Source organism: Anastrepha obliqua, chromosome 1 (assembly GCF_027943255.1).
Source record: "Anastrepha obliqua isolate idAnaObli1 chromosome 1, idAnaObli1_1.0, whole genome shotgun sequence".
In the NCBI taxonomy this organism is placed as follows: Eukaryota; Metazoa; Arthropoda; class Insecta; order Diptera; family Tephritidae; genus Anastrepha; species Anastrepha obliqua.
Genome location: NC_072892.1, coordinates 83062996 through 83087300, shown reverse-complemented (window position 1 = coordinate 83087300; position 24305 = coordinate 83062996). Strand labels below are relative to the sequence as shown.

The 24305-nt window shown below is 35.7% G+C and overlaps 1 protein-coding gene across 2 annotated transcripts; it reads right to left on the bottom strand.

Annotated features, from left to right (window-relative positions):
• Positions 1-14436: 14436 nt before the first annotated feature.
• Positions 14437-24158, bottom strand: LOC129247394 (lysosomal acid glucosylceramidase-like). Of its 2 annotated transcripts, XM_054886516.1 has the most exons (10): positions 23954-24158; positions 23753-23886; positions 23458-23620; positions 23238-23394; positions 22836-23156; positions 19355-19484; positions 19131-19244; positions 16246-16588; positions 16006-16171; positions 14439-14742 (listed from the first exon to the last, which is right to left on the bottom strand). In XM_054886516.1, the coding sequence occupies exons 1-10, from the start codon at positions 24009-24011 to the stop codon at positions 14643-14645; spliced, it is 1686 nt and encodes a 561-aa protein (XP_054742491.1). In that variant the 5' UTR covers positions 24012-24158; the 3' UTR covers positions 14439-14642. The 2 variants fall into 2 exon arrangements, with proteins under 2 accessions (XP_054742499.1, XP_054742491.1); XM_054886524.1 differs by lacking the exon at positions 19131-19244 and having other exon boundaries at positions 14437-14742.
• Between the last annotated feature and the right edge of the window lie 147 nt (positions 24159-24305).

Sequence of the window (24305 nt, the reverse complement as noted above, 5' to 3'; positions counted from 1 at the left end):
CAGCAAACATTTTAAAAGCATATTTATCACCAATGTAAGGATGAAGCAGAACATACTATAGACAGTACCCACGGAAAAAGAGCTTCAAGGTAAATACAAATTTCTATGCTTTACTAATGCTTTACTTAATGTTGTTTTAGCTATTGACCTTTCACGTAATGTCAAAATAAATGTTAATATGTATTTTTATTAATCTCTTTTTTAATCTATTCAGAAGTTATAATAAGCTTTATCAGCGCTGGTGAACCAGATACACAACTCAAAAAAGCACTTCAATTGAATAAAAGAGCCATCGCAGAAAAATCCTTCAGCAGCTGGACTCATGAAATTCTAATCTCGTTTCATTTATATTCCTAAAGTGAATACCTCGGTCGCCATAATCGAATGGATTGGTGCGTGGTTACCATTCGGAATTCAGAGAGAACGTAGGTTCAAATTTCGGTGAAAGATCAAAATAAAGAAAGTTTTTTCTAATAGCAGTCGCCCTCGGAAGGCAATGGCAAACCAATAAATGTATTTTTTCCATGAAAAAGCTCTTTACAAAAAAATATCTGCCGTTCGGAGTCGGCTTGAAACTGTAGGTCCTTCCATTTGTAGAACAACATCAAGACCCAAAAAGGGTGTACACACCAATTATATACATAAAGTGAATACCTAAAATTTCATTGCTTTTTAATTTTTTCAAAGATTTTGTTTAATTTTTTAGGGTTTACTAATGTTTAATCAATCACTCTTAATGTGAAATAAAATATTTTAAAAGGTTTGAATCGAATGGATATTTATTTTTTTATTTTTTTTTTTTTGTATTCTGCTGAACAATTGACAATTCGTAGGACGTCGGCCTGTTAAAAATAACGATTGTTAGCAATGAAAAGAGAAAGAACACGAACTAAAAGCTAAAAAGTGAACTGTTGTAGTTCACAACTAGGATTTTTTCCTACAGGGTAAATATGAATGTTTATATACACAGCTACTTTAAATTCATCCTCATGCATATACCTTACACACACATTACATGTATGTATGTGTGTTCCTTCCTAACACGTTTTGCTTTGAAATTCATCAGAGTGAGCACTATTCAGAGTGATCGCATCAATTAATGAGGTAGAATAACAAACGCTGTTGGCGTAATCCATAAAGATGTGGTGGCGGAAATTCGTTCAACAGTTTAAATTTTGCGTGACGAAAACGTCATATTACAAGACAAAAAAAGTAGAAACGGCTATATTTTACATCATGTCAACAGTGACGGCATCCAATAGAAATTTGTAATATATACATACATACATATTTACATACACATATGTACATAAGGGACTTATTGTGTTGAGACTTCTATTGAGTTCAAAATCCACTGCAGTCAAGAAATATTGAATGATAGAACATTTTTTTCTTAATAGCGATGCAAAACTCTAAAATACATACATAACTATCTGCCATGAAGAAGCTTTTCATAAAAAATACCATCCATTTTTGGGAAGCGCAATAAAACTCGAGGACCCTGCATTAATTGGGCAACATGCAGAACGCAAATTGGAGAAGATCGGTCAAACAGCTTAATAAAATAATATTCGCGTGAATATATACATATATACATACATATGTACACACGAGGATTGTTCAAAACGGCAACTTTCTTATTTTCCTCGAAATTTTTTTATTTATTTACAAAAAGAGTGGTTTCGAGAATTCTGTTCTGGTAATATGGTCTTTGAATAAAGAGGTACGCTGTGGTAGGCCAATCGAATTTAAGTATTTTTTTTCTATTTCCCAGGGCCTGAAGATTAGGCAGAAGACATTTTGGAATCATTTGAGCAAGATCGAAATGGAGTGGATAGCTGATGTTAAAAAATGGGTCACGTATGAGAACGACATTAGAAAACACAATTCGATTCGAATCAGAAAGAATAAGGGATAAACGCTAAAAAAAACACTTTTTTCATGAATTTATTGTAGCGAAACGGTTCAAGTCAGTTTATTAAAAGTTGTTGCATATTATAAAGTAACATTTTAAGAATATTTGATAAAATTTTCATGTTAAAATATTGCAAAATGAGCGAATGAGAGCACATTTACGTAGACGTCTTTTCAAAAATACGTTTTGCAGTAGTCAGCATATCTCAGCGTAGAATCATCTGAAATCAAAAAAATCGAATAATTTAGTTAAAGTATGAGTTAAACTTCCCCCCAACGTTTATTTTGACGATTTATTTTCATTTTCAGCCATTTGGTAGTCGTTTGAAGTAAAAAGTGATTTTTGACGAAAAAATGCCGCCATTTTGTAGGTGTAAAACCACCTTAATATAAAAAAAAATGGCGAAAAAAAAACGTTGGGAGGAGGTTTTTTAAAAAGGATCGGTTGAGTAGTTTTCAAATGCCAATGACTACGCACTTTAAAAAAAAAGGTTCGAGAAAACCGCGTTTAAAGTTTGTAACGGACTACGCGCGCAACTGCTGCGTCTCGGCAGATGTTTGAGGCGGCTCGGCTTTATGCTCTATAACTTAAAAAGTTTTGCTCAGATTGACTTAAAATTTTAACACGGTATTTTTGAAATGTTTTACTACAATAACATGCAAAAAAAAAATCGATTTTTATCCCTTATCCCTGCGTTTCGTCAGCAAAGATGGTTTTTCGAGCAAAATGGTTGCCCATTTGAGCTGCTTTAAGGTCCAAACTAAAAAGCGATAACGAAGCGAATGGCCATGTGCCTTCAATTGTTGAATCAGCTTGATATTGAAAGTAAATAATGCGAGCTCTTTGGGCAAAATTTGCATCAGGCTAATGCCAGAAATGTTGAGCTGTCGAAGCCTAGGCGAGTCGTTTGTTCCAGGAGTGAGTCGGGTTATCTCGGCTACGGCACCCGCATTCTCATCAGTGCGCTGCCTATGTCAGACAGGGGATTGTTGCCTACTAGCATACCATTTTCATTAACCCCTTGGATCAAATTTCGTACCGCTGCACATAGGAGTATTTCCGTCCAAAAACCGGTCAAAATTATTAAGTGCTTTTTTCAAATACATTTATTAATAAAACACGTTTATGAATCATAATGGCAATATATTTCACAATAATAAAACAAAATTAAATAAAAATGATCATTTAAATAAACAATATATCTATTATGGCACCGTCTATTAATACCATATGGAGTGTAGGAGACATTGGGGGCCAGTCATACAACTCTGTGTAAAGTTTTGCTGTAATTTGTGCATACCTATCAAACTTAACAGGATCTACACCGTAGCCGCTTGAAATAACTTCTAAAATAACTCTTAATCACTCTATAAACTCTTGCCACGAGTAGATCGGGGACGCTCAAGGGAACTCCTAAGGCTAACAAAGCCCCAGCTCTCAAATTTGGTGGGCATCCTTACCGGACATTGTGTTCACGCTGTAAGACTTGGGATTACCTCAAGTCCGTTCTGCAGAAACTGTCTGGAGGACGAGGTGGAATCATCTCAATACCTTCTTCTCAGCTGCCCTGCTCTCGTCTGGCAAAGACTTAGAAATCTGGGCTCCCACTTTTTCGCTACGCCTGCGGATATAGCCGGCGTAAGTATCATAAATTTGGTGAAGTTCATTAGTAGCTTGATACGGCTAACTACGAACGTAAATCAGCCCCCGTCGGCGCCGTCGTAAAATGTATGGTCATCATCGTACCTAATCCCAAGGCTCCTTCTTCCTTCCCATCTCCTCTCTCCTCTCCCATGTATGGCACCACAACGGACGAATTTCTTAACATTTGTCCAAGTGAGCCCTTTAGCTAGGGCAGCCATTTATCCTAACCTAACCTAACCTATAAACTCTTGATTAATTCCAGTGATCCGAGAAGAGGTTTCTGGGTCTTCAAAAATCTTCTTGACGTATTGCCATCCTTGGTGTTACCACAACCGGTTTTCGGAATGTCAACAAGGAGACCCATTTCTTCTCTGAAAAGTTTTTGAATTTTTTCTTTGGTTTCCTGCAATATTTTTTCGCTTCTTTTGATCGTGTTTGCCTTTTTTTAATTAGCTTATACGATAAATGCAATAGGGACTCGAAGAAACGAATTCTAGCATGGATGACCGAGAGGCCAAATTTGAGTTTCTCGTTATTTATCTGAATTGTTTTCTTCAGCTTATTGAAATCTTTCGAAGTTTGGTTACATATAATATGTAGCACCTTATAGAGGATGTTGTACCTGTAGCTCCGTTGCGGACTTTTCCGTCTACCATAGTAAGCAGTAAAGTGTGCTTTATTAGGGAATTTACTATCGTTTCTTCGAGTTCTTGGCACTGTTCTTCAATGTAGACGATTTCCTCTTTTGCCACATCTTTTATTTCATGGATAAATCTTGCTCGGATAGGTCGACAAAATTTTACTGAACTTGGTTTTGGATTTTGCCAAACAATTTTATTAAATTTTCCATTAATTGACACCATCAATCTCACAGGTACGAGTGGACTCAAGTGAACAAGTGATTTTCTCCAAGAAATCTGTTTTTGTAGTGCATACTTTTACAACTGAGAAAAAAAAATTGTGGAAATGCGGGGAGAATTTTATTACCGTTTATATTTGACAAGGGTCCAAATATTATGATCACACTAACAGTTTTACTTGGGAAGGTCTGACACCTATTTAAAAACACGATGGTTTGCTAAATTTTAGTAAAAAATAAATACTTTTAACTAGGACTTAAAAATCCTCACTGGGAGTGCAATCTTGTCATGAAACTAAAAAATATATTGTTATCATAAAGTACATACATACCTTGCCCTTCCATGCCAAAAAAGATTTTTTCATTCACTTCACAAAACAAAAGCACAGTTAACCATTACACATTATGGAAATATAAGATTGACGAGAACAAAGATGTATGATTGAAATAATGACTAGGTTCCAATGAACAATGCTCAGGCACCAAACTGTGAAAATTCTGACGTCTCACACTGTGACTTTTTATCGTTTTAGGATGCCAAAATTAAAAAAAAAAAGTTCTGCGAAAATAATTTTCTTTCGGTAGTTTTAAGAAAGATAACCGTTTACAAACACAAGCCGGTGACACACACAATTGAATAATTTTTATTTATTATCCGAACATCGCTGTGAAGTTTGTCAAAAGATATAATACGAATAAGTATCAATTTCATAAAATTGAGTATTTACTGATTAAATTTCAACAATTTTGTACTTCAGGGGTAAGTAAGAGGATTATAAAGTTTTTACTATCGATACAAATCCGCTCAGTAAAATATCACTAAAACAGCCATAGCTTAATATTATTTTTGATATTTTACTGAGGAAAACTTATATTGTTCCATCGAGTTCCGTCCATTCTTTAACAGCGAAACGACCTTTAGGATTCTGTGTTTCAGATACTGGAATAAAATTTTGCTACAATTTGCTACCACCGCTTTAAAAGAAGTTTTCATGGCGATTCCTCGGAAAGAACTTTTTGAAATTTGGCTGACGAGCTCAAAAGAAACGCGTCGAGATGCGGTGTTAGAGAAAATTTTTGCGGTAATCGGAAGAGACGTGGATACTAAAAGGCTAGGAGAGCGTATAAAAAAACTGTGTTACCAATTTTCTTCAAAGTGGGAGGGGTCTTGCCGAGTTAAGGCCCGCGTTCTAGCCCGTAATTATAGTTGGTTTTCCAAGAGTGAAGACTTTGGAAAATACCGTCTTGATGTTGGGCCATCAACTTCATCCTCTATTAGATCCAATGTAGGTAGACCACATGTGGCGTTTTCCGATTCTTCTCTTCGCACAAAGAAAAGAAAAGCAAAGAGTCTTTTAGCAGTATCAAATAGCGAACAAGTGTTAATGGCGGCAGAAATGGGACTTAGATCAAACGGTAAGAGAAATTCCGCAATATTATTTAAAGAGCTGTGTTTGTCTTCACCGTCAAGAGGTACTGTGTTTATTGGCATTGAAACAATTTGTGATTATCTCCTTCATTGAGCAGTATAATGTAGTATAAAAAGGTACCCAGGGGCTGAATGAAATCTTTTAAATATTAGTCATAAGCCTCTAAGCTAAAGTTAAGAAATCTAAGCAATTTGTATTTAAATTGGCACTGGAAAATGCTTTTAAAGTAGAAAATATGATTATGTGAAATTCTACCTTATATGTGGGCAAAGAGAAAAAGTGGGCGTATCACGCCCATTTTTATTCTCAAATCAGATTTAGGTATCTGCAACCACATTGCAAAATTTGAAATGAATTGCTCCATTGGTTTGGCTGTTATTAATTTTGGCATCCTAAAAGTGAAAAAAGTCACACTGTGCGTCTGTCTGTTATTTGATAAACCCATTATCTACCTTCAAGAAGATTGTTTCTGTGATGAGATTAGGCATATTCTTTTTTTCGACTTATGACCGGCTTTTCCATAAAAATACTCCTGTGTGCGCTGGTGCGGTTGGCTTTAGAAAAAAGTTTCCAATATAAATTTTTGCTTTTGTTTATGTTCTGTTGGAAGGCCAGGAAAATTTAAAAAAAATATTCAATTAAGTATGTAAATGAATAAATAAAGTAAGTACAATTGAGAAAGCTAGAACAAATGAGCCGTCTGGAACAGAAAATGTAAATATTGTTGTATTAATAATGGCCATCCAGCCTGAAAATATATGTACTTAAATGCAAAATACTTTTACGAAAACTATTTAAATACAAAATACAAATGTGGAGAGTCTGTACCTTTTTCTTCGGTTTTAGCAATTCTGATTACTTCCATTGGGATGATTGGGCTTTCCTATCGACACCATAGCGATAGCTCCGTATATATTCACTAGTAATGACCCTTTTTAGCAAATTTAGGCTGTTGTAGGCGTCATTCAACAGCTTCGAGCGGTACCTATGTATGCGAAAGTTCTTTTAACACAAATTTAGGAGTTTCAGAAAAGTCATCTCGCAGCACACCAACACACAAGTATATGCATATTCATAGTATGTATGTATGTTCGTGCACACGTAAAACAACGATCTATGTTTGTATGTACCTAGTAGTTCTAGAGAGGAACGCAAGTGGCCTGACGTTTCCAAATGTAAAAAGTGTGGTCGTCTGTTTACAATCAAAAATAATTTACCGTTACGGAAGCAGCTTAAAATATAGATATACAAGAACATAAACATATTCCGTTTCATTTGGGTATATTGCGGGCCGTCTTGATCACCACGCTAAGCAGCGTTGAAGCAATGACGACCATTAAACATCGTACGCTCGGTGTACATTTGTATGCCAAGAAGGATTAAGTTGAGCGACAACTGCCAGTGGAGCAGAGCACTTTTTTGAAAAATGTCCAATAAATAATGCATTTTCATCAACCATAAAATTCCCATATAATTTTTTAATTTTTCTTCTCTTCCATCTTCGCGCTTTAATGTCTTGTGTTATTGGCCTTCTGATTTTAATAAATTAGCCGATCTAAGTTTAGTTGCATAATGTTGTAAATATTTATGTATGTGTGCACTTAAAGCAGAGTGTATAAGTATTTACGAGCAAAGCAACAAAAATATTTAGGTAGTAAAAATAATTTCCAAATTCGCTAAGGAATTCGACCATAATGCGATACACATTTAAGCATTTGGTGAGCGTTGTTAAAGGATATATTGAAACAATTTTTATTCGTAATTAATTTGAAGAATATATTTTTACGCGTACAAATATTCTAGTTATATTCTGATATCAAAATCGGCTAAGGTAGCTCACCATATTAGTATTGAAGTATCTTATGATAATGTTTTAAACATTAATATTAATGGAGTGCATGAAATGAGTAAAACAATGTGGGCTACTTACTATGCTTTTTCAACATGCACATATTGATATTGAAATTTCAAAGGTATTATTGGGCCATTGTAATTAAGAAGTAAGCGGACCTCAAACCTACTTAGTTGCCAGTAAGGAAAAGCTGGAGCTCTCGTGCTGATGCACGTTCAAGCGGGAGATCCATTCCTTATCGATGTTATTCCTGAGGACTGCATTACAAGAGCAATTCCTAGCTTTTAAACTTTTAAGTCGCCTGACCTCGAAGGCTGGCTTGCACAATACCAAGACGTAACAAATATGTAAGTCAATTAATCTCAATTTTTAGAGCGTCAATTCGGCTTAATCACGTATCTCAGAGACGGATGGAAGTAACGAGTTGCGTGGGTAGAGCATCTCGTACAAGACTAAAATATTTTATTCTGATAAGTATAAGCTTCGTCTTATCAACACGTTGCTTTCTAAAGAATATTCCTTAGTTGCCTTCCTGATCATTGAACATTGAGTTTTCTGCAATTCGTAAACTCCCAAAACGATAGGGTTCATTTGACCGACCATTCATACGAAAATTTGAGTCACCGATTGTTCACCAAGACGCAGCACCGGCCACAGATAATGGTTTGGCCCAGTGTAACCGCAGATGGGCGCTCTGCAATCGTTTTCATTGAGCCTGGCGACAAGGGTAATGCAAAATATTATCGGGAAAGTATTCTGGAGGTTGCTTTGAAGCCGTAGGCAAGCAAACATTTCGGTGGCAGACCATGGACGTTTCAACAGGACTCCGCACCGTCTCACAAAGGTCAAAACAAAGTTCCGAACTTCACAACCCCCACACAATGGCTCTGAAATTCACCAGACGCGAATCCCGTGGATTATTCTCTATGGCCTATTTTGAAGAATAAGATCTGAACTAAAAGATTCACCAGTTTCGAGGAGCTGAGTCCGCGAGTGGGCCAAAAATACCAACAAGTCACATTCGGGCAGATTGCGATTCGTTTCTGGACCGTCTCAAGGCCATAGGCAAGGCAAAAGGTGGTCATATCGAGCGAAAGTAAATTGATTTTTAATTTTGTATTATATTCACACATTTTTTACTTTGAATTGAATAAAAGTAATTTTCCAAACAAAATGTATGGCCTTTTTTGACCAATTGGTTACACTTCGAGTGCCAGACCCTGTATGTGTTAAATGATACTTTTAAAAATAAATATGGCATGCACGATACATTTCTAATGAATAAAATGCGTATACAAAATTTTGTCAAATTTATTTATTTGTTTGTTTATTTACTTAATTTAGTCAAAAAACACAAAGGCCTGGCTGACTAACAAATAAAACTAAAATACAACTTGTTTAAAAATAATACGATTATGTAACATTATAGTGAAGAAAAGGACATCCATTACTTTTGCGTACGCAAATGGTTTAAAATTGTATTACTCGTAGTGTCGATCTTTACCTCCGGGGCGATGCACAACTACTAACGTGTCGATCAACTTTCATTATTTCTGTGATTTTATCGACATTTTGACATTATCGACATTTTCTTGAACATCAAAAATGCTTCAACGGAAACAAAATTAAAATTGCACGTAATTAGCTATTACAGTATCGGCACCATAAACATCATTCATAATTTCAGCGGCATGGCTTGCATTTTTGCCTTCATGAAAGAAAAACTGTAAAATGTACAAATTTTGTCTTTGTTAACATCCTGTAACTCACAACCGAATGGAACAAAGAAAGAGGGGTAAAATAATTTTTTAGCGTGAAATGTCACCTTGACAACAAGCATAAACTTGAAATTGTTTGATCGATACTTTGCGAGATATCACTCAGTACAGCCATCTACCGAGAAAATAATGGATTTATTTTTCGCCAAGCTAATATTTGCAAATTAAATGGTGGTAAAAATTGAATCATATATGATATTACAGGGCCGTCGAGGTAAATCCGGAATGTTGAACTTAAAAACAAAACTATTGGATATTTACTCAAAAATAATTTTATTTGCACTTAACTTTGTATAATGTGAGTACACATATCATAGTTGAAAATTATTCAATGTAACCTCCACCCCCGCGCAATTACCTGTTCCAGCCGGGACCTGAAGCGCCCACATACGCGAGCTACCTCCTCTTTGTCCATTATGGTCATCACTTCCACGATGGTTGTCTTCAGAGCGTCCTTAGTGTTATGAGGCTTCGCGTTAACTTTTGCTTCAACCGTGCCCCACACGTAATAATCAAAGGGATTGCAGTCTGGGCTTGAAGGTGGCCAAAAATCTGGTGGCCAAGCCTGAGTCTTTGTATGACTTGCTCGATCAGAAAAGACATCATCCTTGCAGTCGGCTTCACGAAAAACTTTTGCAATTTCGTAAACTTGCGTTTTTTTGTAGCCAAACCATTCAATTATCTCTTTAGGGCTTATTCCGGCGCGAAGTGACTCTAGTATCGCAGCTCTTCTGTCCTGCTCTCGACTCATCGTTTCACTAGCACTTACTCCGGCACACCAATGTCAATCAGGAAACAATACACTAAAAATATGTCCCTTTATCAGCGGTTTTAGACTTAACGCTACTGCTCCAGAGCTTTCGAAATGTTTTCCGCATTTACCTCGACGGCCCTGTATAATTGGGCTCAAGTTCTGTAGAAGTGGTGGACCTGACGGTAAATCAATCGCCACCATATGCCAGATATTTTTCCTTTTCTAAGGATATAGGGGTGTATATGTATATTTGATAAAGAGGTGGGCGTGGCAGGGAACCAATCTTTACCACAGTTCATATTTCGCCTTCTTTTCTAAATATTGTAGAATGATAGCGTATACCAAATTTCAGAGAAATCGGAGTACGCCAACTATTTTTGACCGCAGCTTATATAGGGACGTTACGCTGTGTGTCGCCTGCTTGCAGCAAATGTCTATAAGTTATTGCTTCTATAATCACTAAATAAAATTAGTAAATTTTGAGTTTTGAGTACTTATCTTCACCATGCAATACTGCTTTTTACACCAAGAAGAGATTAGTTAGTTTCGGTAGATTGATAAGCCGAATTCGAATCTGGCCTCACAATTTAGGAAAAATTATCGTCAAAAAATACTGTTACTTGGGGGTTGATGAAAATTAAAGTTAATAATTTGTTCACTCCCTAGCACACAACACCTCAGGCATTTAACAGCAAATACTCGTATCGGCATGAAGTTGTAAATTTATAATCAATGTATTTGGATCGATGCGAACCAGCTATAGTAGCTGGAAATTAAACTCCTCTTCATGGAAGTCTAAAGAAATGTCAGATGTTAGTACATAAAACCAAATGTATAAAAAGTTACAACGTCCCTCTGCTTGTAATTATTTTTTTTACACACTTCTATTTTCGCATTTATGACTTTAAAGGCATTCTATCGTCACTTTGACCAAGTTTTCTCAAAACTCTGAAGCTTCACGCCGATTCAATACCACACGGTGACATTTACAAATTAATCGAAATAATTTCAAGTTAATCGAAACTAATCGCGTTTCTTGATTTTAACGAATATACCTGTTTTGTCTTAATTAATTATTAGTTAATCAAGAAAGCTAAACACTTTAAAATTCGTTATCTGTTTTTTATCCCTATAAAAATACTCGGTCCATTTCATTTTCGGTCGAACATTGATAAAATTGGTCAAAACTTATCTTAATTTAATTGTTTATTTAGATTAAAATGTTTCCACATGTGTAAGAACAAGGTATAGCACCTAAATGCACTTAAAGCATGTGTAAATCACATAAAATTTAAAATAATAATAACTATAACTATTTGGCATCTGTCAAATTCAATTCACATTTAAATTAAGCCAATTTAGAAATTTTTAAAATTGCATGCAAAATTAACATATTTACCTATTTATGCGTATAAACACATCACAAAGCATACCTCATAATTGTATATACCCTAGTTAGCTACATATTTCTTACACATTTGAATATACCAAAAGAGTATAATAATTCGAAATTCGCGATATCGATTGGCTTGAAAGCATGTGTTCTAAATGCCACCCAGCCCAACAGATTGAGTACACGGATCTGCGGTGGTCGTATTGGCATTCAAATGACTACAAGCAATTGTACCAAAATGTGTTTACAAACATATTTGCGTATAAGCATTAGGGTGAACAATGCTGTTCATTCGCTTTTGTAAAATCGCTCTAAATGCTGGGTTTCAAATAAATTCGGTTGTTCGGATAATTAAAAATGAATGGTTGAAACGAAAGCTATTTAGTTTTTCTAAATCTGTAGAGAACTTTGGGTCAACTGTACGAGGGTTGCATTTTTTATTTTGCGCCTTGCCTTGGTAAACATTAGTTTTGAATTATTAGAGCAAACTCGCATATTTTTCGTTATATACGGTTGTAAATTACACACTTGGGCCATGTCAAGTAGTTTGGTTATTATAACGAATTCTTCTAAAAATTGGTTTATTTGAAGGCTTGAGTATAATAAGAAGTAAAGAGAACACATTTTGAAAAAAATCTAAAAATTTTGAGATTTATGCAATGTTGAAAATTATGGTATAGAGATTTTTGCAGTGAAATATCTTCGGTTGTTTTTAAAATTATTATGATTTTGTTTTAATTCTTGAAGATATACTTAAATACTTAAAAAATTATTGCGTTATTTTTTTTACTCATTATTATATATATATAAATATATATAATTGGCGCGTACACTCTTTTTGGGTGTTCGGCTGAGCTCCTCGCCCTATTTGGGGTATGTGTTTTGATGTTGTTCATCAAATGGAGAGACCTACAGTTTCAAGCCGACTCCGAACGGCAGATATTTTTTATGAGAAGCTTTTTCATGGTAGAAATACACACGGAGGTTTGCCATTGCCTACGGAGGGCCGAGCGCTATTAGAAAAAGCTTTTTCTTCATTTTGATCTTTCACCGAAATTCGAACCTACGTTCTCTCTGAATGGTAATCACGCACCAACCCATTCGGCTATTCATTATTACGTTTCATACTATTACGTTTTTAATTTTCAATCTCAGAAATTGTTTATAATGGCTATGAAGACTATGACCATTGTCTATAATGCTATTTTTATGTGTCTAAGAGAAATTATTTTATACTTTTAAGTTCATTTATAGAAATTAGATAAACTATTCTTGTCTTTCAAAATTAAATTGACGTCTCGTTTTTTGACAGCGTTAGAACTTAAAATGGTAATACAAAACGGAAATATTGTTGGAATTTTTATTATAACCTGGTAAATCATTTCTTAGTTTTTTTTTTTTTAATATGATACCGGCATTTGTCCGCCCTGGCTACGAGTTACATCGTCCATTCGATCTGTCCAATTTTTTACTACTTTTTCCAATAAATCTGGCCGTATGGGGCCAACGGTCACTTGAATGCTGCAATAAATCGATTGCTAAGCGCGCTGTTTGGCAAGTTGCCTCATCTTGTTGGAGGTAAACGTCGTCGATGTTTTGCTGATGAATTTTTGAAAACGGCAGCTCCTTCCTCATTTTGGAAGAAATCAGAATCGATGATGCCACCAGTGCTTTATGAGCTTCGCGAACAGATTTATAATTTTCCTTCAAAGCAAATTTCCACAATATGGAAGCGTTGTCCTGGCATTAAATGATTCGTGCTGACTTGCCAAATCTTACTGAACCGAAATATCAACACAGTTTGCCATTTTTAGCTGTCTAACCATAGTTATCGATATCGATAGTTCTCATGCAGATAAGAAACTCCCGATAGTTCTATTTGACCAATAAAAGGTGTAAATTTGAAATATCGACCAACAGCAATAAAAGTATAATTAAATTAAATTACGTTCCCATATGCATTAATTACTACAAAACAAAATTAATCTACCCGATCACATATGGCAGATTACCTGCAAAATTGACAATCAGCTGTCAATACCGTTGTGAAAGGTTTTTCTTCATAGAAATTATTTTACTGGAATATTTCGGTACTTTTGGTTTGTTTAATTATTATTAACGATATAAAAAAAGACAAGGAGAAGGAATAGCTAATTTAATTGCGCAATTGGCTACTAGTAATAAACAGTTGGGAGAAATCGACGTTTATTGAGGTTTCAAAAAATTATGGCAGCAATATTTATTCGAAATTCTATATTACATTTTATAATACACTTCTGTTATATGAATGCATAATTAATAACAGATAACAAAATTTTTATTAGAATAATGTCTACAAACCTGTTTTCCTTGCCAGGGTCCATTTCATTTAGTTTTTATTTTGATGTTTCTCCTTACATTCGTAATAATAATTATCGATAACACAGGGTTGTTGTCAAAAAATATGGTTATTATCTAGGATTGATTTATAATCTCAAATTTTTGGAAAGAAATTTTGTATTGGAAATTTCGCTTTTTCATTACGGATTGGGAGTTAAGCACGAAAAACGAGATCATCTACTTATATGTGAACGTATTATTAGGACGGCACTTTAGATCCACCCTTTTAATTGAATTTTTTAAATCTAACTTGAAATTCGTAAAACCGCAGAACACCAACTTTCAATCACAAGTTATTATAATAATTCTGCAACATGATTTTATATGTATATCATTCCATGAGCCTCCATATTTTATTACTGTTTACTTACATATATCGATAACTGATGACCTTAACACGTATCCGTTGCTGGCAAAAAATGTCAATTTGGCTCAACATTAAAAAATCAAATTTAAGCATTAAAAAGCGCAAAGTCCGCATATTTATAGAAAACAATTCAAAATTGAACATTGAAAAGTAAATACAAAATAAAAATAAAATTAATTATGCTTCACATTTTTCACACGAAAAGAAGTGATGCTGTTGTCAAATTGACACAAGGGATTGATTTGTGTTAATGTGTACGCAATGCACAAATTTAATTGTAGACAATAGTGTGCCACGAATTCGCCGGTACATCGATCGCGATTTCGCCACGTACGGTGTCACTGAGGAGCACTTCGACGGGTACACTATCTCTGCAAATAAAATAAAAATGTTCGATGCATACAATTATTTAGAGAATTACGTACGAGTATGTGCTTAAGTATGTACAGTGTATATGTAAGTGCAGGGTAATCCATACAGTAGTTTTGTTCTTAATATTATATTATATATAGAAATTTACAAAAATTAATATTTCTCAATACATTGGATTATTCATTGATGGAACATGATTTGATGCATATACACACATATGTAGCTGCTTCGGGTCGCTTCGCAGTATTGTATCTTCTTAATGCACTTTCCTAAAAGCTTGGAGACAGTTTCCTGCTCTATCTCACGAATAGCTTGCATAAAAGTTCGTCCAAGTCTAAGCCTTCAACTTTCACCTCAAAAAATCGATCATCGTACCTCTGTCCACTCTCAAGGAAAAATGTGCCAATGATGCCACCGCTCCTAAATCGACACCTAACTTTCATTCTCTGAGGATGCATTGGCTTCTCGACGATCAACTGCGGGTTTTCCGACCCAACAACGAGAGGAAAATGCGCTCGTCAGAAAATATAATTTAATGTCTTTTGAATAAATGCGTTGTTTGGAAATAAATTTGCGATATTTTTCGAAGTTTTTTGAGTTACTGAGCTTCTGTCAAGATTTCCAGCGCAAATGAGCTGTCGCCGTCAGAATATATGATTAAAACACCACTATATGGGCCACCCTGTCGGTGGTCGCTTTATGTGCACTTCTAACTACAGAAATAAGATGTGTGTGAAGTGGCACAAAGTGCAGGCGAAGATTGAGAATATAAGCACCTATATATCGGCAACTATGTGTCTAATAAGCAATTAAGACGCGTCCAACGCACAACCATCAAGAAGAAACACCTAAACGCTTTCACCGCTGAGCAACCGAAAATACCAAACTCATTTAAGAAAATAATGTGCAATGGAAATAAGTCGAAGCTACTTATAATTGAAGGCATGCCACAGTTAGCGAGTACCGCAGTAAGCTACATACATCCACATATATGTCCATGTGTATATTTATAAGCATGTGAATGTATGTGAAACGTACTTCAATAAATTCTTTCGAAAAATGCGTTAACAATAGACCATTAGGGCGCTAAAAGACCTATTTTGTATCAACGCGCACGCGCCACCTCCTTTGAGAAGATCACAAGACGCGTGACAAACACACAGCTGCCATTAAAGGTGGACGCATACACACACACTCGCAATCACGTATACGTAAATTCACTTTAAAACTACATAAAAGATAAACAAAATTACTCTACATACCGATTAAGCAACACCAGTGCAATACGCTCGTCGGGCCTCTTGAAAGCCACTGCTTCCACTAGAGCACTCCGTATTTTCGCCTCAATGCGCACCGAACCTTCAGGCACAAATTTCGAAAAGTGTCCAATCGCATAAAATATTGGCTGTTTGTAGATCTCAGCGTGGTCTGTCAATCAAATATTCATTTTTTACGTAATACATTTCTATATAATCAACGACTTTATGAAACATCACACTCACTTGTGTCATTTACAATTACCGGCGCATCCACAGTATTTTGAATATAAGTTGGTCCCCCTTTCTCATCCAAAACAATATTCCAATCGATCCAACCATTGTAGGAATGTTGTAAGTTATGTAGAAAATCGAGCGCATACATTTCACCACGCTCCCATGATCCGAGTTCGGGACCATGAGTTTGCCATGGCTTATCCCCTATGCAGGATTCTGTGTTCAATACGATCTTTCCAGGTAATCTTTGAACTGTCAAATCTATTTGACTAGGCGGAAATATTGCATCCCAATACCAATGCACTGCGAGGCCATCGAGGTAGTCAAGCACACCGGGACGTGAGCGATTCATCTTAAAATACATACATATATGAAATTGTATTAGAGTAAAAGAGTATTCTCGTTAATAAAATGAATTCAACTAAGGGGGAGTGAAGCCGGTTATAAAGAACAAAATGGATAGTTAATATGAGATAGATCAATGAGCATTGATTGCAGGGACGCCACTAAATTTTTATTTGACTGAAGTTATCACCTCCGCAAGGACACGACCGGGCAAGATAATGAATCGATAAGATATGGTGCGGCCCTTAGAAAGCTTCGCTGCTAAGCTTCTGCTGTTCTATGAGGATAATTAAAATAATTCCTCGCTTTAAAAGCGGTTTTATAAATTTTACAATGTGGGAACGTCTTTTTGCTTAGAACCAACATGGCAGAGAAAGTATGGAGAAAAAGACTAGAAAGGCAAAAAGGCAACATTGCGAAGCGAACCGAAGTGGAAATACAATAACCTGAAATTAATTAAACACTGTTACTGGAGCGTTTTGTGTATGCCTGGTATTTGCGCGACATCTGAGAGACATCGTCCTCCTGCCTTTTTTCATTATCACTAAATTTTCAGTGAAACATGATCTTAACTAAATACATTTGAATTTATATTTTATGTCCGATATCAGTTATCAGTAGTTTGTTGACGAAAATGATTATTGGTGTTTAGGCAGTGTGCTAGATCTGCAACTGATCGATATTATTTTCTTTTGTTTACGAAACGTGCTCTCTTTTGATCGAATAACAGATATTATTCGTGAAATCAATGACCAGTAACAATATATCAGCCGTTAAAATACAGGGTTTGATTGAAAAGTAACGAGCCTTCCCGTGCGGAGCGTCTGCCAAGCGATCAACAGAATCGGCTGGTGGGGGAAAATCATCGTTGCACCTTCCTCTTCCACTAGAAAGCGGTCCCAGTTCGCTGGCAACAGCGGTGCAGTAAACATCGCCCCGCGCGTGAAAGCTGCTTTAAAAGTGTGTTAGGATTTTGCAGTGGCGAAAATGTTGACTGATGAACAAAAGCAATTCCGTGTGGAAAAGAGTCGTGAAATATTGGAAAGTGACGAACAGGATAATACTTTAGACAATTGTATCACAGGAGATGAAACCTGGTGCTAGGAGTACGATCCTGAGGGCAAGAGAGAGAGTGCGGAGTGGCTCAAGAGCCAGTCGCCACGACTCAAGAAGGAGCGCACGTCGAAATCCAAGGACAAAACCATGCTGATCATCTTTTTCGACTCTCGAGGCATCGTCCACAAGGAGTTTGTACCTCCAGGAAGCACTGTAAACGCGGCATTTTGCAAAGAAGTGCTACTTCGACTGAAAAACCGCGTCGCCCGTGTTCGGCCCGACCTCGTCAACAATTGGACCCTTCATCACGACAATGCGCTGGCGCACACCGCCTTCCTCTGCACCTTTGCATTGGCCCAGATGGGGGTTTCGGTGCTTCCCCACCCTCCCTACAGCCCAGACCTGTCCCCTCCGGACTTCTTCTTGTTCTCGCGCCTGAAAAGAAAGCTGAAGGGGAGGCGTTTCGACTCCATCGAGGCGATTCAAAAAACTATGACAGCCGAATTGAACGCGATTCCGCGGGATGAGTTTAAAAAAATGTTTCCTGCAGTGGAAGGACCGCTACCAGCGGTGTATCAAGGGTCCTATTTTGAAGAATATTAGTTGTATAAGCCAAAAGGTTTAATAAAACTGCTTAAAAAAAATAAGGCTCATTACTTTTCAATCAAACCCTGTATATACCATAACCGACATGGATCATATTTCGTCAAAGCGTTTGGAAAATTTGAAGTTACCCTGAGTGAGTTATATCTTGTAAAGTCTTGCAAAAAAATTAAAGGTTAAAAAATTACTTTAGAAGAAAAAGTTGAAAATGATACCGACAATGATAATAACTCCGACGATGATAACCAGTCAGAATACTCCAGCCTAGAGTTCCAGAACTATAACCCAAGTTTGGTCAAAGCAAAAAATGTTCACTGTTAAAATTTAGTGAAATGCTTTTTTTTCTCACCATCACTAAACACTTCGTGGTAGTGCAATTTATTTTTTACTGAAAGTATTCGAGCAGGTACCACTCGTGGTATTAGAAGAGAAGTAATGCCTCCTTTGCATTAGAAAGATCAGATAGACTTGGCTTCACTTGGTGTGTTCAACTGGCGCCGATTAACATGAGCAAGAAACTACTGGCTCGCTTTGTTAACCTTAGCCAAAATGGTTTCAGTGGTTATCGCGCCAATCAAAAAGAAGAAGAAGAAGAAAGAGAAGGGATTTCACCGGCTAACTCTACGTCCTTATTCCTGAGGGGTATAACATATGATAAAACGAAGGCCATTCTTCAGAACCGTTCTGTACAAACTACGAGATATTCAGCCTTATCTGAAACTGACTATACCAGAGATTCAGAGCTTTGTTGATTAACTGTCCTGATTTATCAGAGTTAATTGGCACTTTTGACTTTGGTAATTTGGTAAGAATAGAGGGAGGTCAAAAACCAGACTTCCGCCAACTCGACAATAAGTTTATTATACTTTGTAAAACGCGTAATAACCCACCTTATCAAACCAAACTGGAAAGGAATATCGTTGATCGTCGTTTCCAAATATTAAAACATCTTTGAATTTCGATTTGCGAATTGTGGGTCCAAGGTAGTCATTCAACCAAACAGCCTACAAAAGAATATTTTTCCGTGCTTACATATTTTGCGTACTTGAACATTGTGCTTATTTGCACTTAAATACTTATATACTTATACTTAAGTAAAGTTACACAAATGTACCTGATTCTGTGGGATCCATCCAAGGCTCATAAAATGCACGAAATGGGAGAAAAAGACACCGTTAAGCGGCTCATTGCCAGTTGAAATGGCCCAAATCGGCATATTTTTAGCATCCATTAATTCAATAAATCTGCAAATGAAAAACAGAGAGCATAAATACATACAAGGTGCATATGGGTATATGAATGGTTGAAGGAGTTATTTATATACATACATATGTACAGATATAATACTATATACATACATTTTTACATATATACATAAACTTGAGAATTTCGCTGTGCTGAGGTTTTGCCACTAAGGCTATGAATGAACAAACCAGCTGAAAAGGTTGTTATGGACTTACATTTATTTATATTACCTGTACATACATTCCGATCCTACCGAATGTGCATAAATATAGTGTAACATTTATATATGCACATACATACATACATTATTCGTTTGGAAATTAAATATTATGTTTGATTATGTTTTATTTTGACATCTAAAACGATTTGCGGTATGAAAAATACAGCATCTAAGAAATATTTTTTGCAAAAAAGTGAGCCGCATAAGTTCCTATGTGTTGAATGAAAACATGATGAGTCTTGTTTCTACATAACTGGTGCTTTTCAGTACAGAAAATTATTATTATATTATTATTTATAGGGGATATATACAATATATGTACTCGTAAACCTAACTTAATTACCACACTGGCTACTAGGGTCTTCGGTGCTTAATGACGATTACAAAATGATTTATTTCTAACTGTACTTAAACATTTTAAATATGGTCTGATATATTAAACAGAAAATGAATTGTAAATGAATTTGAGTGATACGCTAAATATCTCATTCATGGATTCGTTTCTTGCTCACAATATTCAGTTAGCATTGGGATATTACTTAATTTAAAGTTTAAAATTAAATTAAAGGCACATTCGGCTACCTTATATCTCATAATGCAATTTTTATTTATTCTACGTTTCAAGTGTTGCTTATTTCTGGGGCAATTTTGCTATTATTTTCCAAATTTTATTTGCTTACCACACTGTTTTCGTTTGATTTTCTGTTTGAATTTTTTATGAAAAAATACGCGAAACCTGTGGAATGTCATTTATATATTTGCCAATTTACAGAAAAACGTGGACAGATGGATCCGTAGGTGTTTTCAATGTATCAGCGAGGTGCCAGAAGGCTTGAAAGTATGCGAGCTTCATTTTTATTTTTTAATTTTTTTAATTTATTGGGATCGATATTTCAAGTGTTTAGTGTCTAAATAGTTTCTGACACTAACAACTTCTCTGAGAAATTATTATTCCACACTCATGAAGTAGACCTTCAAATAAACGCAAAAAACAAATTTTTTTTTCAAGTACAGGATGCAATTCCAGATAAAGTTTTGAAGAAAGCGCTACATATAATCTTGAATAATTGACTAATTTAAATTCACATTTTGTATGTTGTCTCAATCCCTTTATAGACTTCATTGATATAAATGTCACGTATGTATGGCGGCCGCCGTAGCCGAAGGGTGGGTGCGTGACTACCATTTGGAATTCAGAGGGAACGTAGGTTCGAATCTCGGTGAAAGACCAAAATGAAGAAAAAGTTTTTCTAATAGCGGCCCCCCTGGGCAGGCAATGACAAACCTCCGAGTGTATTTCTGCCATGAAAAAGCTCCTCATAAAAAAATATTTTCCATTCGAGTCGGTTTTGAAACTGTAGGTCCCTCCAATTGTGGATAGGTGTTTTAACTAAAGCCTAGATTAAATTAAATTTTTTGGTTGACATAATTATTCCATGGATTTAGAATAACACATAACTTTTAATAGTGTAAAATTCGATAACTGTAAAATCTTTAAAGCTCTTTTGTTATTGTTAGTATTGCTTTTCAGCACTAAATGTTAGCGTAGTCCACAAAATTGGTTAGCCTATATGTAATTTGAATAAACAAAAAATAAAATAGTTCCATATGAATAGAATTAGTTGATTTTTATGGCTTGGATATTTTTCTTAATCATATATTTATCAAGTAATTGACCTTGAATTGTCGAAACGGGTAACAATTTTTTATATTTCTATACCTTCTTTAAACAATCTTTTGAACTGCTCTTATTACTCCATCTATATAATGAGGCTATCCAAACCAGACTAGTTTTCTGTTTTCTGTTTTCAAAAACCAAAAAAAAATTCAGGAAATTCATACGTTTGTACGTTTATTTGAATGGCAGTCCTGTATTTTCTATTTTAAAAGTTTATTAAAAAAAACTTTGCAAATTAAACAAATAACTATTAATAACACTGTATTCGAATCGGAGAAATTTTTCCCCCGATAAGCATTTTTTAAGGCGAAAATGCAAGCCAGACCGCTGAAATTGTGGTTGGTGTTTATGGTGCCGATACTGTAACAGCCAATTATGAGCAATTTTGGTTTCGTCGATTGCGTTCAGGAGTTTTTAATGTTAAAGAATATGTTGATAATGTCAAAAATGTCTATGAAATCCCAGAAACAATCGAAGTTGATCGAGATTTTAGCAGTCGTAGTATCGTCCAGAAGCCAAACATCGGTCGTAAATCAACTTTAAGCCATTTGCACTAAAATTCTACGCAATTTTAAATATGTATAACTGACACTAACACCCGTTATTGAGTGTTTGGTCGAGCTCCTCCTACAATTTATGGTGTGCGTCTTGGTGTTGCTCCACAAATGGAGGAACCTTCAGATTTAAGTTGTCTCCGAATGGCAGATGATTTTTTATGAAGAGCTTTTTAATGGCAGAAATACACGCGGGGTTCGCCAATGCCTGCCGAGGGGCGACCTCTAATAGAAACAACTTTTTCTATCATTTGGTGTCTCATGCTTAGAGATTCTATTTTATTCAAATACCAAACCGAAAAATCGATTTCAACTGCAAAAAATAGCCTTCATTGAACTAACTCCAGTCACGCTATGCACATTTTTATGAAGCTAATTGTTATTTATTGTCAGAAAAGAGATATGCACAAAAATACCAAAGTAAGACTATTGAGAATCAAAGGTCGGCAACCAAAAGTACTCGGCGACTACGGAAGACTTATTATCCGAGTTTGTTATTAAACATAAAAGGTTGCTGCACTATTTCCACGGTACCACCTTAACCACGGCTATCTTTGTGACTATAGCCACTGGCCCAATTAATAACTGGCAAATAATATGATAATTAAATAATGTGAGTTTCAAACTAAATTATTAATAATTTGTATTTATTTAACACTCGAAATCCGGAAATGGAATAAATCTCAGTTTAAGGTGCTTAAATTGCAAAAAAGTCCTAAACGGTAAAATGGTAAAAACAAATTAAACCGATATGAACAAACACAATTTTGGACTAAATCACAATTCAGTGACATTAAATCGTTTTGCAAATTTAAGCCTTTCACACAAAATTCGTCCAATGTTTTAATCTTCGATCATCCAAATTTCAAAGAAAAAATGTATTAATATTTCAACATACCTTAAATGGTAGTCAGCCCAAGTCTGATAGTATTCTAACTTCAACACCCCTAAACCGCTCCATCTCTCGTTTGATTTCATCCAAGGAGGTGAACTCCAGGCCGCAGCTATGATTTTTAAATTTTCCAGGTCGGCTACTAATTTCAACCGTTGCATTTGCTGCACCTTAATCTCGTCGCGAGAATCCAATTTTGTAAAGTTGGAAAGCTTGGGATCATTGCGAGGCTCTTCATTATAAGCCCAAGGTGCATGATCAAAATCACTACCACCAATTGGAGTACGCAAGAGATTGAAACCAATGCCATCTTTGTGGTAAAAAGATCTGCGGAAAGATTAACCATTAGATTAATGAGTGGGTTGATTTTCTAAAATTACTCCAAATGTTAGTCAAATCTCCGCATACTTATAAATGTGATCCTGCAAATCCTGTCCCAACTGTCCAAGTAAATAAGAAACACTACCGGTGAAAGCGCCACCAAACCCAGTAATTTTTTGATATTCTATCGAACGATTCACTTGCAATTTAAGTGAACTACTGGAAGAAAATCTGGACGTTAAACCTGAAATTGGAGCACTTTTTAATATTAATATATTCAAGAATTACTCTCTTAATAAAAACTTACGCTCGCCCGCATCGATCAGAAGCTGTGCAAATACTTGGCCACTATCGACGATCACCGCTGATCTATGAAGCTCTTCGTTGGTGGTGTTCAATGTTAGCTCTGTATTGACATTCGTTTTTTCTACGCTGAAACTCAAATTACTAACGGCAAAGCGTAGACCCTCCTGTGAGACGAACAGAAGGGCATTCAAGAGAAATGTGATGTGAATGTGGGAAGATAATGAAAAAGAGAGAGAATGTGATTGTGTGATGCTCGATTTCGGCTCATTATTAATTTCATAAGCAATATTTGATACCTTGCTTGATGAGATGAGTACAGCCTCATTGGATGCTGGCTGTGGATTCTCCAAATAATCGCAATATGACGCTGTGCAGACGCACACCAAACCGTACTCTGTTCGGCGTGGCAAACAATCACTGTTTGCTTTGGCTGCAATTGCAAAATATTATTTAACGAATATTTTAAATAAATTTCAGTTATTTCTAATATTGCTTACCACCAAAAATACAGAAAAATATACTTAAAAGTAAAAAATGCGTGACTTTTGAAGCCATTTCTGCACCTAATTTAAACAATTTCAATTTATACCGTCTTATTATGTATTTATTTATATGCTCACACTGTATCGTAACTTTCTTTAGAAATTAGAGAGCATACAACAGTATAAAACCCAGTTGTTAATACGCGGTTCGAACGAACCACACTCGTATACAATTCAATGCGTACTAGTCAGGCATCGCACTCATTCGCTTCTACTTACTATGGCTTATCAACCAATTACGAGAGATCAAGAAAAGAGTAGCGCGACGTCACGGTTTTAAAGTTCGTTTGATAATACTCGTACAGTG

Coding starts and splice junctions, on each gene's coding strand:
- LOC129247394 (XM_054886516.1), bottom strand. CDS start 24,011: ATGGCTTCAAAAGTCACGCATTTTTTACTTTTAAGTATATTTTTCTGT. Junction 23,621..23,752: donor TACTCATCTCATCAAGCAAG/GTATCAAATATT, acceptor TTCGTCTCACAG/GAGGGTCTACGCTTTGCCGT. Junction 14,743..16,005: donor GCACTGGTGTTGCTTAATCG/GTATGTAGAGTA, acceptor TTTTATTTGCAG/AGATAGTGTACCCGTCGAAG.